The sequence below is a fragment of the Sapajus apella genome, unplaced genomic scaffold (genome assembly GCF_009761245.1).
Source record: "Sapajus apella isolate SASKATOON/1434 unplaced genomic scaffold, GSC_monkey_1.0 scaffold24, whole genome shotgun sequence".
NCBI classification, from domain to species: Eukaryota; Metazoa; Chordata; class Mammalia; order Primates; family Cebidae; genus Sapajus; species Sapajus apella.
In genome coordinates this window covers 12316137-12333361 of record NW_022436964.1, presented here as the reverse complement: position 1 = coordinate 12333361, position 17225 = coordinate 12316137, and the positions used below count along the sequence as shown (strand labels likewise).

The window sequence follows — 17225 nt, the reverse complement described above, 5'->3', positions numbered from 1 at the left end:
AACAGTGGAAGAAATGCTGCTTATATGTAATTTGTGATTAATTTTTGCAAGGTTTTCAAGGGAATGACTTGGCCTTAAAATATTACAGTGAAAAACAGCTTTATACCTTTGTCCAATCTTCTTAAAATTAGAGTCCATTTTTGCTAGTACATACCTTTTATTATAGGATAACTTCTTTGTTTTTTCCCTTGGAGACAGACTCTTGCTCTGTTGCCCAGGCTAGAGTGCAGTGGCGTGGTCTTGGTTCACTGCAACCACCGCCTCCCAGGTTCAAGGGATCCTTGTGTCTCAGCCTCCTGAGTAGCTGGGATTACAGTGCCTGCCACCATGCCTGGCTAATTTTTTTGTATTTTAGTAGAGACGGGATTTCATCATGTTGCCTAGGCTGGTCTCAAACTCCTGAGATCAGGCAATCCACTCACCTCGGCCTCCCGATGTGCTACCGCACCCAGCCAACTATAGGATAAGTTCTAAACTTACAATCCTTGAAAGGTCATTTTAGAATAATTCTGATCCTGCATACCAGTGAAAGAAGTATAATTGAAACATTAAACCAAATTTAGTTGCAATATTAAACCAAAGTTAAACCAGAGTAGATCTGTATATTAAATAGTTTAATCTTAATTCTAGTTAATATTTATAATTTCCTATGTGTCAGGCAATATACTAAACAACTTACATGAATTACTATTTTAATTCTCTTGATGAACTGGAGGGATGTGTAGTTATTGCCACCTCCATTTTATAGATGAAGAAAACTGAGTCATAAAGAGGTTATGTAGTCGGCTCAAAATCACGCAGCCAGTGATATGTTGTAATTTTCACCCAGAAAATTTAATGTTAGAGCCTATTTTCAACCACTCTCTTAGACTGCTTTACTTTTCTGTACTTTTGATGATGAATATGAGAAGATAATTTTGAGGCATTATGGTATGTTGAGTCTTAAAAACCCAGGTAATAAGTCCCATCTATAATACAAATAAGCTGTGTGATCTTAGGGAAATCACATAACTACCTCTGTAAAATGAGAGATTATATTAAGTGATTTCAAAAATGTCTTTAATGTGGTGATTCCATAGTAATGTACAGGTTTTTTAAAAACCACATCCTTTTATCAAATGATCATCCTTTAGCATTAAATTGTTTGGAATAGATACTTCCCAAATTCACAGAATTATTTTCCAATCTCTCTTTTTGCTTTGACACTTTTTTTTTTTTTTTCCTTTGAGAGAGGGTCTCACTCAGGCACTCAGGCTGGAGTTCAATGGCTCCATCTCAGCTCTCTGCAACCTCCACCTCCCGGGTTTAAGTAATTCTTGTGCCTCAGCCTCCCAAGTAGCTGGGGCTACAGGCGCCCACCACCATACTCAGCTAATTTTTTTTAGTAGAGACAGGGTTTCACCATGTTGACCAGGCTGGTCTCGATCTCCTGACCTCAGGTGATCCCTCCACCTCAGCCTCCCAAAGTGCTGGGATTACAGGCATGAGCCACTGTGCCTGGCTATTGATCCCATTTGTTGATGCTTAGGGGTGAAATTGGAAATTCCACTGCTAAAAGGGAGAATATTACTTGAGTCATTCCTCTGTCATATATGGGATGTTTGCCAGTATAAAACATTCCCAAAAATTATAACTGTAAAGGCCCTAGCAATGATTTAATGCAGTCTCTTCATATTGTAGATGAGGAAGCTCAAGCTGTGACAGGGTGAGGGACAGGTAAAATTTACAAAGTTGGTTTACAGCAGAACTGTGCTATAATTATCTGGATTCAGATCTAAGGCCCCTCCAAATGAATCACAACCACTCTCTACCTTTATAACTCCAGATCATGAAAGGTCACTGTTTTAGTCTAGGTGGTGTAGTGGAACAGAAAGACCTTGGTTGAATCTCAGGCCTACTGTTTACAAGATGTGAAATGGGGAAATCTAAAATGAATTATGTATACATAGAAATACACATTACATACATCTATGTAATGTTCAGGATCATTAGACTGAACTTTAGAGCTTAGTACTGATGTACAATCAAGGTTGTGTTAGTACTGAGGAGTATATCTTTTTATTGTTGAAGTCCAATAAGAACACAGCAGATATCAACCTAATTTGTAAGTGATGCATTTTCCTAAACTAAATGCCAAATAATGGAATGGGCTAGAATACTGGAGAACAGGACTGTGAGTAGAGGAAAAGAGTTGGAAAATCAATCCTTATAAGGGCACAAAAGGATGAATGAACCACATTCCAAAGAACCCGCTCCCACCCACTGCTAGTCCCACTCCCACTGCAGTCGGTAGCATGTTCACAAGGAAGGAGCCGGCTAGCTTTGATGGGAGCTACGTCATCCGTCAAATCACATCCGTGTTGTTGATTTGATTGTTGTTACCTTTGTATGTCTGTTTTGATTTTGTAAAATTTTTTAGTCTTGCTGTTATACAAGGATTATAATCATAAGACATTTATATCTTGTTTTGTATTACATATTTAAGCAAAATTAAGTTAAAAATTAGAGAGATATATAGGATGATTTTTCCTTCAAGAGATACTCATTTTTGGGTATGAAAAATGCTTATGTAATCCTGTATGTGATCTCTTTTTAAATGTTCAAGATTTTCTCTGACTGTCACATCATGGCAGCTGCAAGTTGTAAGTATATTAAATGAGATAATACCACATGGCATAAGACCACTTGAATTCAGTAATGTTCCAAAATAACTTGTGCTTTATTCATCACAAGTCATTTACATAAATTAAAAAGTAATAGCACCTGAAAACATGAAAATAATTGTATTCAAGGCTATTTACTGCAGCATGATTTTTAAGAGAAAAGATTGGAAACAACCCAAATGTCCACTAATCGAGACTGCTTGAACCCAGGATGTTCTATCCACATCACACAGCTGAGAGAAGGAATGAGATCTGTTTCTGATCACTGCCAGGGGTAATCTCCAGGAAGCATTGTTAAGTGAAATAGCAAGGCAGAGAAAATGTGAATAGTGGTTACTATTTATCCAAGAGGCCGTGTGTGTGTGTGTGTGTGTGTGTGTGTGTGTGTGTGTGTGTCTGTGTGTGATCTCCAGAGGCACAAAGAAAAGAGGATGGTGAAGACAGGGATAGGAGCGAGGCTTCTCGGGGTTTATCTTTTTTTTTTTTTGAAATGAAGTCTCATTTTATTGCCCAAGCTGGAGTGCAGTGGCTCGATCTTGGCTTACTGCAACCTCTGCCTCCTGGGTTCAAGTGACTCTCTTGCCTCAGCCTCCGGAATTACTGGGGATTACAGGTGCCCATCACCATGCCCAGGTAATTTTTCTATTTTCAGTAGAGACTAGGTTTCACCATGTTGGCCAGGCTGGCCTCCTGGCCTCAAGTGATACACCTGCCTTGGCCTCCCAAAGTGCTAGGATTATAGGTGTGAGCCACCGTACCCGGCTGTCTGGATCTCTTTTTAGTACATTTGACTTTAAAACCAAATTAGTATTTTCTATAATTAAGAAAAAAATAGAATAAAAAAGGAAAAATTTGTAAAAAGGAAGTCAAAAGAAACACATTAGCCTAACTATGAGTTGAGTTGGTACCATAACCACACAGACAGAAATTATTTTAAGTGACTTTAAAACATACTGATTTGATTATGCATCCCTAGTGAGATATAAATAAAGGTAAAAAGAACTGCAACAATCCTAAATTTTTCAATAATTATATCATAAATAGTAATTTTTGTATTATTATTTTAAAACTATTATATATAATACATATGTTAACATAATCATGTTTATGTTAACATATGGATGTATAGATATTAGGACAATATATAAACATGATTATGTTAATGTCATTAGGGACCAAGATTTTAGAGAAAAAGAAAAATATAAAATTAAAGAAATTAGTAAAAATGTTATCTTAAATTTAAACTGGAAACATCACTGTAAACTCATAATGTGTTTTCTTTTAAAAAACTATTTTCAAATTCAGTCTCCTGAAGAGAACTCACAACAATTACCAAGCCAGTAGCAATGGCAATAAACAGCCCTAGTGCCCAGATGGTGCTCTCTAAATACCATTTTCCACTAAAAAAATGAGGGCTCCTTGGAGAATTGGATGTTTTCAGATACAGAGCAGAACACATACAAAAAGTGCCTGGAACATTTGTCATACTGAAAAGCAGATACACTGTGAAAGACTATAGTAATTTTATCAAAAGAGTTCAGGAGCCACCATGAAGAGGCTCCCAGTGTCCAGAAATGGAATAATATGAGCATTAAGAATAATAAATCTTAATTTGTTATGATATAAATTTAATCATATTACAGATGTTCATAGCAGCATTATTTAAAATAATGAAATATTAGAAACAAATATTCAAAACTAGCAGTATGCTTTCATATATAGAAATGTCATTTAAACCTTGTAGAAAAGAAGTTTATGATTTAGGAAGATGTTTATAATGTGTTGTAAAGCACATACAACAAGTCACAAGATATTATGCGTGCAGTATATTCCAGTTTGTTTAAAATGATCTAGGTGCAAATATGCATAAAAAGAAAACTGAATGAATAAATGGTGAAATGTGCATAGTTGTATCTGTGTGGCAGGATTACAGGTGGTTGTATTTTGGTTTCTCTTTATGTTCTAATCTTCTACAGTTGGCATGTATAATTTTATATTTTTAATACAAAATATGCTATTTAACTAATATTAAACAGAAAAAATAAAAATTCAACTTTTTTTTTTTTTAACAAAAGCATATGCGTGGAAAGGTACATTATTTTTTAGGCTACAGGCAATAGTTGTACCTGTGTTTAGGGATTTGATCCTCCAGGTAGGAAACTACAGATCTAATTTAACTTAAGAAATTTTTAAGTACCCAAAAAGCAAAGTGACTTGCTCAAGGCCATTATTATCAAGCAAAGAAAAATGTCAAAAGTATAAAATGTGGTTATATTTTAAAAATCAGATTATTATTAAGATAGGGTCTGGCTCTGTTGCTCAGACTGGAGTGCAGTAGTGCAGTCATGGCTCACTGAAACCTTGACTTCTTGGCCTCGAATGATCCTCTCACCTCAGCATCCCAAGTAGCTGGGGCTATAGGTGTGTACCACCACACCTGGCTAATTAAAAAAAGAAATATTTTGTGGCAATGATGTCTATGTTGTCCAGGCTAATCTTGAACTCCTGAACTCAAGTGATCCTCTCACTTCAGCCTCCCAAAGTGCTGGCATTACAGGAATGAGCCACCATGCCCAGCCAGATTTATATTATTTTGACATGGTCCTGGATACTTCATCTATGTGTGCCAAATTTTGTATTTATCTCTTAAACCTGGAGAAAAAATGGCCAAATTTGGTGCAATTGAATTTATCATGGGGTGATTAATAAGTGGCTAAAGATTGACTTTCAAGGATCCAAAGATCTGACCAGTGTAGTAATTACATTGTACCTCCAGGAATTTTCTTTACTTGCCATGGTTAGCTATGAAAGGATGTAAAGAATAAGGGCAATTCATTATTTTAAAGACATTAACCTCAGAATGAGATTCTTCACCTAAATAGTCCTGCAAATACTATTGCTTTATGGTTTGAGTTAGCTGAAAATGAGTTTACTATGCCTGGTGTAAACACTTGCACCACCCCACTGTGCCGAAGAACTTTTCATTAACTGTATTGGGACTGATTGATGTCAGTCTTCGAGGCAACCAAGTGAGCCACTTAGAAGGATTCCCTTATGAAGTTAATTTCTTTAAAATGGTAAATTGCCCTTATTCCTTACGTACTTTCATAGCTGATTGCACAAATGTATAGAAAATACCTCTTGAGGTACAATACAATACAAACTAGTCATCAGGGAATAACACTTTATTGTGCACAGACTTAGCTTGGCCGTACAGGGCATATTTACACCCATATTGAAAACAACTTTAATAAAATGAAAAACATATATCCTTGGATTCTTAGCAATTTAACAGTAATGCTCTCAGGATATTAGGCTACTATTTATTGACTCTCCCTGTGTGCCTTACACGTTATTACTGACCCTCACAACATCCCTGGAAGTTAGTGTCTTATAGGAGACCTTTGACATTTGTGAGTGGACATCATGAATATTTTCCAAGTCCTCAATCCAAAAGTGTGGACTGTTGGTTTTCTTGAATTATATTTATTTTAAGGATCAAATGTTGCTTGTGAATATTCTCATGTCAGATTAAAAAATATCTTTTCCTGACTCTTAGAACTTTAGTTTTATCCCTGCATTGAGAGCCACTTTAATAAGCAAATGAACTAAAACCTCTTTACAGAAAGACTGTATTGGAAATGAGTAGAGAATGGAAGTTGGCTAAACTGAGCAGTCAGCTAAGATCACTCAGTGTCTGAGAATTTGTTCTAGCAAATCACCCTCCTAGAATCATGCAGATTGTGCTTAGACTTCATATATTCATACTCCCCTGGGGTGAAAATAAATTGGCACATTTATAAAGAAATTTTATTATTTTATACCCAAATATTTTTAAATATATATATTGTTTGTCTTGTTAATTCTACTCTTGGAATCTATCCTAAGGAAAATAATCATAAGGTATCTGCAAAGAATTTTGTGAATGTTGATAATTTTATCTGTAACAACAAAATCTTGCAAGGTAGCAGATATCAGTTTATGTCTCTGAGCTCCAAATCCACCCTTGTTTGTCTTGTTTTTTGTGACTGGAGCTGGACCCTATGGACATTTCTCTTTTGCAGATTTGGGGGATATTCAACTTTGTCAATTGAGGGCACTGGAGAGATTCTGCAATGCAGTAGAGGTTCCAGGTGCACCTGCAGGCCATCTTTCGCTACCAGCAGCAATTTCAGGGCAGCTTCAGCCTGTTCATACCTTCCATCGATGGTGGGCCTCTTCTATAGACCAACTCTGGCCCACCCACAGCACCAAGCAAAGGAAGGTCACTCCTGTAGACCAGCTTCCAACCACCCACATCCACCAGTGATGATAGATTGCTTTTATGGATCAGTGCCAGCCTGTGCACTCAGTCAAGTTTGTTTGTTCCTGCAGGCTGCCTGTGGTAGTTACTACCTCTCTGAAGAGGTTTGAATCTCAGCCTTGGGGCAAGGAGGGCTTCTCCTAGTCCTTAGTATCTTTACTGTTCTTATTCCTTAGCCTAGAGATAATAGCTGCTTTTTAAATTCGTGATGCCTGGGCCCCCTACCGACCCTCACAACATCCCTGGAAATTAGTGTCTTAGAGGAGAACTTTGACATTTGTGAGCAGACATCGTGAATATTTTCTAAGTCTTTTAGTAGTAAATTTTTTAGTAGTAAAGTTTTGGAATATTAAATTTTCCCTGTTCAGATAATTGTCATAGTTTTTGTCTTCCACTTGGACTTTGAATGATGCAGAAGTTAAAGGCTCAAAAATAACAGACTTTTTAAATAAATAAGGAGGTATCCACACAGTGGCATAAAATTGTTTTTTTTTCTTCTTTTTTTTTTTGTTTTCATTTTATTATTATTTATTTATTTGTTTTTGTTTGTAAAATTGTTTGAATTATCTATTGTTCTCTTGGTGAGGTGACCCAGACCCTTGTTTGAAAGAGTTTATTGGCTGGGTGTGGTGGCTCACGCCTGTAATCCCAGCACTTTGGGAGGCTGAGTGGCAGACCACCTGAGGTCAGGAGTTTGAGACCAGCCTGGCCAACATGGTGAAACCCCATCTCTACTAAAAGTACCAAAATTATCTGGGCATGGTGGCAGGCTATAATCCCAGCTACTTGGAAGGCTGAGACAGGAGAACTGCTTGAACCCAGGAGGCAGAGGTTGCAGTGAGCTGAGATAATGCCACTGCACTCTAGCCTGGGCGACAGAGCGAGACTCCATCTCAAAAAAACAAACAAACAAATGAAAAACAACAACAAAAAAAGAAAAAACAAAAATGGAAGAAAAGGTTTTATTTATCTTCTCTTTTTAAAAAATTTTTTGGCTCATATTTGTTGTAATTGCTCATTTGTTAGGGTCATTGGACACAGAAATACTAAGATGCCTCCAGAAATCATGAATATTCCCCAAGTCCTCAATCAAAAAGTATGAACAGAGCAGTTGGTTTTCCTGGGGTTTAGACATGGTCTTTCTTGTTCCTATTGTATAGTAACCCTAGCTCCCTCAAGGAAATCATGGCCTATGGGCTCTGCCAAATAGCAATTCCTTTCTTTGCTTGCTGGCTCACTGGCTTAAGGAACTTAAAGTAATCTTTTGGCAATTTCAGCTTCCAGGTCAGTGGGGACATTAATTGTTTCTTGGTAGAAATGTCACTCTACTCCAAGAAATAAGATCTTTAATCCAGAAAACCTGAGTTTTCAGGAACAGAATGCACAAATTTTTGTGGTCATTCACTGGGAGTTCTAATGACCAGGTTTAATCATATTTCTATTCTTTAGTTCCTAGACCTATGCATTTTAGCTACTGGGCAGAGAACCATGTATCAGCTATTAGTGTTGTATATACTCCATATCATGAAGTTAATTTCTCACCACAAGGTTTTCTCCCCAAGCCGGTGCCGTAACTGAGCCTTTACCAGGCTATTCCTTCATTTTAGGTGTTTCTGGGGTATAGAGTAAATGATAAGAGCAGTGACTCCCATGATATATGACCACCATGGTACACTTCCTTTGCTATGAAATGTCATCTTGATCCTAGTCTGGATTGCAAGGAGCACCATACTGATAGACCAGGTACTGTTGAGCCGTTGATGGTGGTACTGGTAGAGGGACTGCAGGAAGAAAAGGTAAATCCATACTCAGAATATGTGTTGATTCTCATAAGGACAAATTGGTATTCCCTCCAAGACAGGTGGTTCTGATAGATGGTTGTGTAGCCAGCCTCCTTGAGAAATGGTACTAAGTCAAGGTCTTGGCATCAGATTCCGTGACTGACAGTTTGGAAATTTAGCATTGGCAATAGCTGGGTTATCTTTTGTGAGTGGGCACTTATATTGTTGGACCATGCGTAGCTACCATTGCAGCGCTGGAGACACTGTTTATGGGCTTTGCTGTACAAGAACTGGGGTGGCTAAAGAGGGCCTGGCTAAGAGGCAGGAAGGATCATCCTGAGCACATGGTTGTTGAGAGTCTCCTTTGCAGTTGAACAGTAGTATGAGGTCTGCTTTGTGTTTATTACCATAGGATTGTCCACATACTTTTTCCCATACATTTTCTCTGATCTTCAAGTCTCTTTTTTTCTTGTCCTGTCCAAATGGTCAAGCCATTCACTACTGCTTAGAAGTGAGTGCATACTTAAGAATCTGATCCTTTCTTCCATATGAAGTGGATAACCAAGTGTGTTGCTTGTAGTTTTGCCCACCGGGAGGATTTCCCTTCACCTCTCTTCTTTGGGGCCACCTTATGTGAGGATGAAATGCAACAGCAGACTATCTCTGGCTAGAGGCAATAAATTATACTAGCCCAATTATGCACCAAGCCTGAGCTGTTTTCTCCACCATTGATTGCTTTTAGGTAGCAGTTGTGGAAGCTTCCTGTGGACCACATGAACAGATGCAGGTGGTGCTGCTGCTCAAACCCATAAGTCACCTGCAGTGTGTTCTGAAAATGTGTGGCTCAAGTGCAACTACCCTAAAAGACCAACTTGGTGAGTGATGAGATGAGTGAGAAGTAGTGAGGATGACCTGGATTTTCCACTGAGGAACTGGCCAAGTCCTGGGGACAAATGAGGCCGAGTGAATCCTAGGGAAAGGTACAAAAACAGGAGAATGGATCATGTGTTCGGTATTGGAACTGATGACTATTAAGTGGCTGTGGGACCTCTGAATATAGATGTTGCGATAGTTTTAAAACATGTCTGAAAATTCTTTGATACTATTTCCATCAAAAGGTGATGTCTGTATCTCCTCCCCTGGAACCTAAGTGGGCCTTTATGACAGATCTGATGAATAGAATGCAGCAGTGTGATGTCCAAGGCTAGTTTACAAAAGCCCATGTTGGTTTCTCTGGAGACACTTGCCCTGGGAACTATAAGTGTCCTTCAACTAAAGCCTTCCAGGAACACACCTGCAGCTAAACAAATTGGATTTACTGCTCATTGTAGCAGGAGAACATACACCAAGGGGAACCATAGGATATCTCAGTAAGAAGGTGTTAGAAAGAACCTGTTACAAGATTTGGGCTTTGGTTGGGTGATTTGGGGGAAGGTTGAAGGAACCAGGGGTTTGGTCTAGATTAAGTGCTCTCAGAAAATGGGAGTGCTTCTAGAATTCTAGGGTTGGATACTTTGTAGGTGGCATAGTGACCTTGTTTTGTCTGTCCTTACACAAATTATGAAGTAGGCTTGTTTGGTTTTGTTTTATCTTAGTCTCATAGTAACTTTGTCTGAGGTTGGTATTCTATAAGATTGTTTATGTCCAAGAAGAGAATGACATGGCTTGGCTGTAAATGTCAGATCCGTTCTGAACATGAGGGGCTGATATTTTCTTCTTGAGCTTTCATTTGTCATGTAAGAAGTCTGGCTACTTTGAGGCCACCGCGTAGAGTGGCTGTATACCTATATGAAAGAGAGATGGTTTGGAGTTCAAGCCTCCAGCCAGTCAAATCTTCCCAGCCCAGGAGACAGACGTTCGAATGAAGGAGACTTTGAGGTAATTTCAGCCCGTTACTGTTTGACCACAATTGCATGAGAGACCCTGAGGAAGGGCTGCTTTGCTGAACCCAGTCAACCTCTAGATTCGTAAATAAAATACATAATTATCATTGATTGAAGCCACTATTCAAGGCGAGGTTTTCCTACAGTAATAAGTCATTGATGCAGGTGTCTGACAGGCAGTTGGCTCTAGAGGTCTGGAGCTAAGGATAATTGTTTGGCTTGGAGATATGGATCAGGAAGTCCTTTAACAAGGAAAAAGCACTTGAAGTCATTTGAATGGATGACATCACCTGAAAGATAATATACATTGAGAAGGAAAAAAAATAAAGAGCTGACAGTAGCACCTTTAGTAACAACACTGAAGAAACCAGGAAGAAATAAAGAAATATTTGCAGGCAGACAGAGAAGGAGTGAATAAGGTGATCAAATGACATCCATCTAAGAGATGATGTCCAGGAAGCCAAGAATGAGAGTCTTTCAGAAAGGAGAGTGTTGTCCACAGAGTTAAATGCTATGGAGAGAGATGGAGTAAGACAAGATTGATTCAGCACCAATGAGCTCTCATCGTTGACAAATGCAGTTTGAGGGAAATTGGGGGCTAGGGAGTGATAGGGCAGGAACCAGAATGCAATGAAGTAAGGAGAAGTAAGAAGATGAGAAGAATGCCAAACCCGTGCTGTCTGCCACATCATGGGCCCTCTTTCCATACGATTTATGTATAATTATTTTCTACAATTTAATAATGCCTAGAACTATCACATCACATCGTAAACCCTACAATTCCACAATAGCGTGGGTAGATCATACCCTGGTGTATTTTTAATGTTATACTTTAACCTGTAGTTCTGAGTCATAAATATACTACTGTGTTGTTGTTTTTTTTTGGTCTGTCATCATAGTAATCACTTTAAATCTCTTATTGTTTATTTCTTTTGCAATTAAAATAGTTCATCATTTAAAATAGTACCCAGCATTCAGTGTCCATTGGTGCCTTGTAATTACTTCAGAAAAACACTCTCAGTTTAAGAGTTATAAACTCATAAGGCCTCTCTGCAGGAGGAATAGCTTACTTTTGCCAGAGCCGTCTGGGGAGGATTATTCTAGTCATACCCTGCTAGTTTATTGGCTTGATTGTCAGAGATCCTGTTCTAGTTTACCCTCCTGGGAGGCTGGTATGGGTCTCTGCTTATCCCAGTGGGGGTCAAGGCCTCCTTGACAATAGTGAATGAGTTGCTAGGAGGCTGTGGAAAGAAATTCCTCTAATTCCCTCCATAAGTAGATCCCAATGCAGTGGCCTCATTTGGCTCCTCTAAGCCTCTCTTTCCCACCTTTTTTCAGGGCAAGCCTTACGCTATTTTCTTCATTACTTGCTTGTGGTTTCCTTGCAGGAGATGCTTGGAGGCAAGCATTATGACAAGGACAGGAGTGAGTGGGAGTAAGGCCTTCAAACGAAGAGTTTACATTTCAAAGAACTTGAAATTTATATTTCAAATGTCATTTCCAAATGAGATTGTACACACAGACAGAAATGCAATTGACAGATTTGGAAGAGGCCACGTAGCATGTAGTTTAAACTCCTGTTGTATTCCTTGGCTACTCTTGTCTGTGGCATCTTTTTAACAAATCCTGTAGTTACCTTGTAAATATCACTATAGAGTATATTGTATTTAAAAACACTGTTTAAATGTAAAAGTTGTTTTTTTTCCACTTTTTAAAAAAATGTTTTATTAAAAATCTGTATTGGCTTTTTAAAATATATATTTTAGGATGCTAGAAGACTCTAAAATGGGAACCTCCCAGTGCTTTTTCGCATCTGAGAATCTCTGCTTGGGGCAGCAACTTTGAGTCTGTGGGGGAAGGAATGTCCATGTGGAGTGATCTGGCAAATGCTAAAGGAGGTGGGGAAGGGAAGGTAGTAAGGAGACAAGTTTCATATTGAGCACGTTTTGGTGCCTAGTATTGTACTAGGGCCTTTTGCATGCTATGTTTAATCATGCAGGTTTGCATGGAATGAGGCCTGGGATTGTGAAATCCTGGGGGAGATTGTCTGAGCTGTCATTTGAAGGGAAAACTATAGCATGTGGAGCTTAAAAACAGCTTGGGATAAAGTTTGAGGTAGCGGGAGAGGGAAAATGATCTTGGCAGATACATTCTGAACAAATACTTGTGTCATCCTCAATTGTGTAGTCTTTGTGACTTTTCTTGTGTTCATCTGGTTGGCAGATGGATGCAAAGTGCCTTCTAGCTTCATGGAAGGCACACATGAATCATAGCTATGTGATGAATAGAAGAAGCCATGTTTCAGAGGGTTTTTGGTGTGTGTACGTGTGTACTCGCATGTGTGTGGGCATACCCTTGTGCCAAGTGGACCACCAGTTTACATCTGACTTACAATAGGACAGATTTCACATGCTTCTTTAGTGTGGCCCAAGTAAATCTATTTTTAGAAGTGGAAAGTAGAGCATGTTCCAAAAGTTCTTTGCTTCTGCCATCAGGGATTATGGTATTTTTTATTTATAGTAATTTCAGGTCCCTAAATACTTTCAGCAAAATTAATGAGGCAAACAAAAAAAATCAGGTAGCAGATAATTAGATCATGTGTTATTTTACAGAGAACCTTATTTCTGTTACCTTTGGAAAAAAATATAGTTCGTATTTTTTAAAATTGTGATTAGATCAAATACTTTTCCAGACTTACTTAAAAGAAAAAAGAAATATTTCTGTCTAGGGATGAGAATGTATATAGTAAAATTGGCCTTGTCTTATTGACTTGATGATGCAAAGGAAAATATATAAGAATCATTTTTTAAAAAATGTGTTAATATTTATTATAATGGAAATAGTCTTACTAATTAGCAATAACAAGAAAAATGTCTACTATTTATTGAGCCACTACTATGTGCCATGTTCTTTACCTATGTTCATTTTCTCTTCTATATTCAAAATAATCCTATAAGGTATGCTTTATGATCACCATTTGTTCCAATAGGGTCTCAAAGATATTAGGTAATTATTCCTATGACATTGAGCCTGTGAATGTGAACGGCAGAGTTGGGAGTTTGAACCTAAGTCTGATGACTCTGAAACTTATAGGCTTTCCACCCGAACAAGCTGCCCCTCAAAGTCACGACAATAACTGAGAATAGCCCTCAGTTTTACAGCTATGAAGGTAGTTGTAGTTGTGTTTATTATTCAATACTGTCCATATTCAAAGAACCATTCATTAAGCTTCTATTTTACTCCAGTCATGGTGATAAATAATGCAGAATCTAGAGGTCAACAATAAGGCGGCCTTGCCCTCAAGGAACCCATGGGCTAGTGGGGAAGAGTAATAAGAATATTAATGATTATGATGCAGAATGTTAGGTGCAATGGGAGCGATAGTAAGGTACTACTGGAGCCTGACAAAGGCCACAGGTTCTGTGTGTGTGTGTGTGTGTGTGTGTGTGTGTGTGTGTGTTTGGGAGAAGGCAAAGGACACTTGAGATAAAGGGAACAACATAGACAAAGTCAAGAGCTTCAGAGCATATAACTTATATGAGACAAAGCAAAGAGTTTAACTAGAAAATAGTGGTTAAGTGTGGCAGACTATGAGAAATGAGAATGCAAGTCCATGAGAATGGGAACAGTAGAAATTCTACTTTTTGGAATGATCATAACCTTTTAAAATTGTCTTTATATGATAGATATTTTCCTTCTGTTTTGCGGTATCTGTCTTTTATATATATATATACACATATATATATATACGCATATATATATATGTATATATATACACGCATATATATATATATATATATTTTTTTTTTTTTTGGTGGGGGGAATGGAGTCTCACTCTGTCTCCCAGGGTGGAGTGCAATGGCACGATCTTGGCTCACTGCAACCTCCACCTCTCGGGTTCAAGAGATTATCCTGCCTCAGTCTCTTGAGTAGCTGGGATTACAGGTGCCTGCCACCATGCCTGGCTATTTTTTTGTATTTTTAGTAAAGAAGGGGTTTCTCCATGTTGACCAGGCTGGTCTTGAACTCCTGACTTCAGGTGATCTGCCTGCCTCAGCCTCCCAAAGTATTAGGATTACAGGTGTGAGCCACTGTACCTGGCTTGGGGTATCTGTCTTTTAAAAACACACTGTAAAAGTCATAATATTTTCCCAAAGAAGAAATGTGATTGGTATATAAATACATGTTAAACTAGGTGTTATTGGCAATCAAAATTTAAAAAAAAATTAAACCAACCAAAGAACAAAAGTAATGAAAATAGTTAATATTGATAAGAACAAGATGAGATAAACATATTTGTGTTTTGCTGATTGGTCTATAAAGTGATTCAACACTTTTGTAAAACTCTACATAAGCTATTTTAAATGTTTATGCCCTTTTATTCCATAGCACTAGGTTTGGTACTTTATAATAGGAAAGTTATTAGAAATACTTATTGCAGGGTTTCTTTAATGTTGAGTCATAAGAATTAGCCAAAGTAGCTATGTTACATCACTTTGATGCAACTTAATGTATCATTAAAAATCATGTTTATTAATAACATTTCAGATGCATTTAATACAATTCTAGCTGAAAAAAAGATACTGAAACATTTTGTGTTTCTACATGTCTATGTATATATATCCCTCTCCCTGTCAATATATAAATTAAAAACTATATGTTAAAAACTGCAAATTAAAACTATATACTAAAGAAAGAAACTGGAAAGAGATCCATAGAATGTTAATAATGATGGTCATTGTGTTTGCGTGGTAGGACTATGAATAATTTTTTTCTTCCTATTTTTACACATTTTTCACTTTTTTTTTTTTTTTTTAAATTTTGAGATGGAGTCTCACTCTGTCACCCAGGCTGTAGTACAGTGGCATGATCTTGGCTTACTGCAGTCTCTGCCTCCTCCCAGGTTTAATCAGTTATTCTGCCTCAACCTCCTAAGTAGCTAGAATTACAGGTGTGTAGCACCCTGGCTAATTTTTGTATTTTTAGTAGAAACAGGATTTCACTATGTTGGTGAGGCTAGTCTCAAAGTCCTCCCAAAAGTGCTGGGCCTCCAAAAGTGTTGGAATTTGGCCTCACAAATTGTTGGGATTATAGGTGTGAACCACCATACCTGGCCCATTTTTCACATTTTTAATGATGTTTTTAACTTTAAAAGTAAAAATTTGTAATTAAAAGTTTTTTTAACTTGTACAAATAAAAATTACAAATGAAAATTAAAATTACTACACATTTCTGTTACGAAACAAGAAAAGATGCATTATAGAGTTCAGTTTTATTTCGTTTTCTGATAAATCTATGGCTGGCAGCGAGTGGGTAACTCTTTTTAAAATTTCTCAGTATTAGCTAGATTTCTCTTGGGATAGCTCTGCTGAACTGGAATGAGATCTTCTCCCCTAGAGCCACTTGCTGTTTTGATTTTCTGGAAAAAGAGAAATTATAGAAAGCTACAATTTACAAATTACTATGTACTACAGTCCACGGAATAGTATAATACTTTATTTTGCAAACTATATCTTTCAGAGTACAAGGCCCCACCACTAGACTTGCACCAAATATACGATGTCCTTGAATTGTTATTTTCTCAAAGTTCCTGTCTCTTTACAAAGCAAGTTGATGGGGGAAGCAGAGAGAGCACTCTGGTGCTTCCAAAAGCATCAGCTATCCACAATTTGCCTATTGAAAACACCAAATCTGAGCATGTGTTTCATTGCTTAGGGATAAATAATCACAAAAAGGCATCAATGAAGCCTATAAAAATAAGAGTACATGCAAGAAGATGTGATTGTTATAAAACAGGTGCACCAGGCTACTAAGAGAGAGCAAGCCTAAAGGAAAAGTCACCATGGTAAGATGGAAATAGATATAAGAGGAATAGTGAACGGTGGCATGGAAGTAAAGGAATGCAAAAGTAATAAAATATCCATAGCATTCGTATGTTCTTGTATTGGTATAAAAAATACCTGAGACTGGCTAATTTATGAAGAAACGAGGTTTATTTGGTTTATGGTTCTGCAAGCTGTGTGAGAAGCATGGTGCCAGCATCTGCTCCTGGTGAGGCCTCAGGAAGCTTCTATTCATGGAGGAAAGTGAATGGAGAGCTAGCATATCACATGGTGAGAGATGGAGTGAGAAAGAGAGAGAAAGGAGATGCCAGTCTTTGAAATAACCAGGTGGTGTGTGAACTCAGAGTAAGAATTCACTTATCATGAGGACAGCATCAAGACATTCATGAGGAATCTACCCCCATGACCCAAACACACCCCAATAGGCCCAACTCCAACATTAGCAGTAACATTTCAATATAAGACTTGGAGGGGACAAAACATCCAAACCATATCACCCACATTCAGGGAGCAAGGAGCAGACTCTATACTGTAGGACACACATGGGGAACAAACTTGAGAAGTTTCCCCAGAGTGTAGGGTAAGAGGACAAGGGGCTGGAAAAAGAAAGGTAATGGATATGGAGTTAGAAGCTACATCTAAGAACTGTACATATTCCTAAGGAACCGACAAAGATAATACAAACAGGACAAGTACGAAAGATATAATAGAAGAAAATGACCCTGCATTGAAAATGATCAAAGTACGCAAAT

At 37.8% G+C, this 17225-nt stretch overlaps 1 protein-coding gene across 3 annotated transcripts in view; it reads left to right on the top strand.

The window, feature by feature from the left end:
* Positions 1-17225, top strand: part of TMC1 (transmembrane channel like 1) — a 238850-nt gene that overhangs the window by 25887 nt on the left and 195738 nt on the right. The window contains exon 1 of one of the 3 annotated variants that reach the window (XM_032290921.1): positions 7906-9622. The exons of 1 other annotated variant lie outside the window; for it this stretch is intronic. In XM_032290921.1, coding sequence (XP_032146812.1) covers positions 9529-9622 — 94 coding nt within the window. In that variant the 5' untranslated portion in view covers positions 7906-9528. Of the gene's footprint in view, positions 1-7905; positions 9623-17225 lie in introns of those variants that run through there. One more of the 3 variants, XM_032290922.1, reaches the window with a different exon arrangement.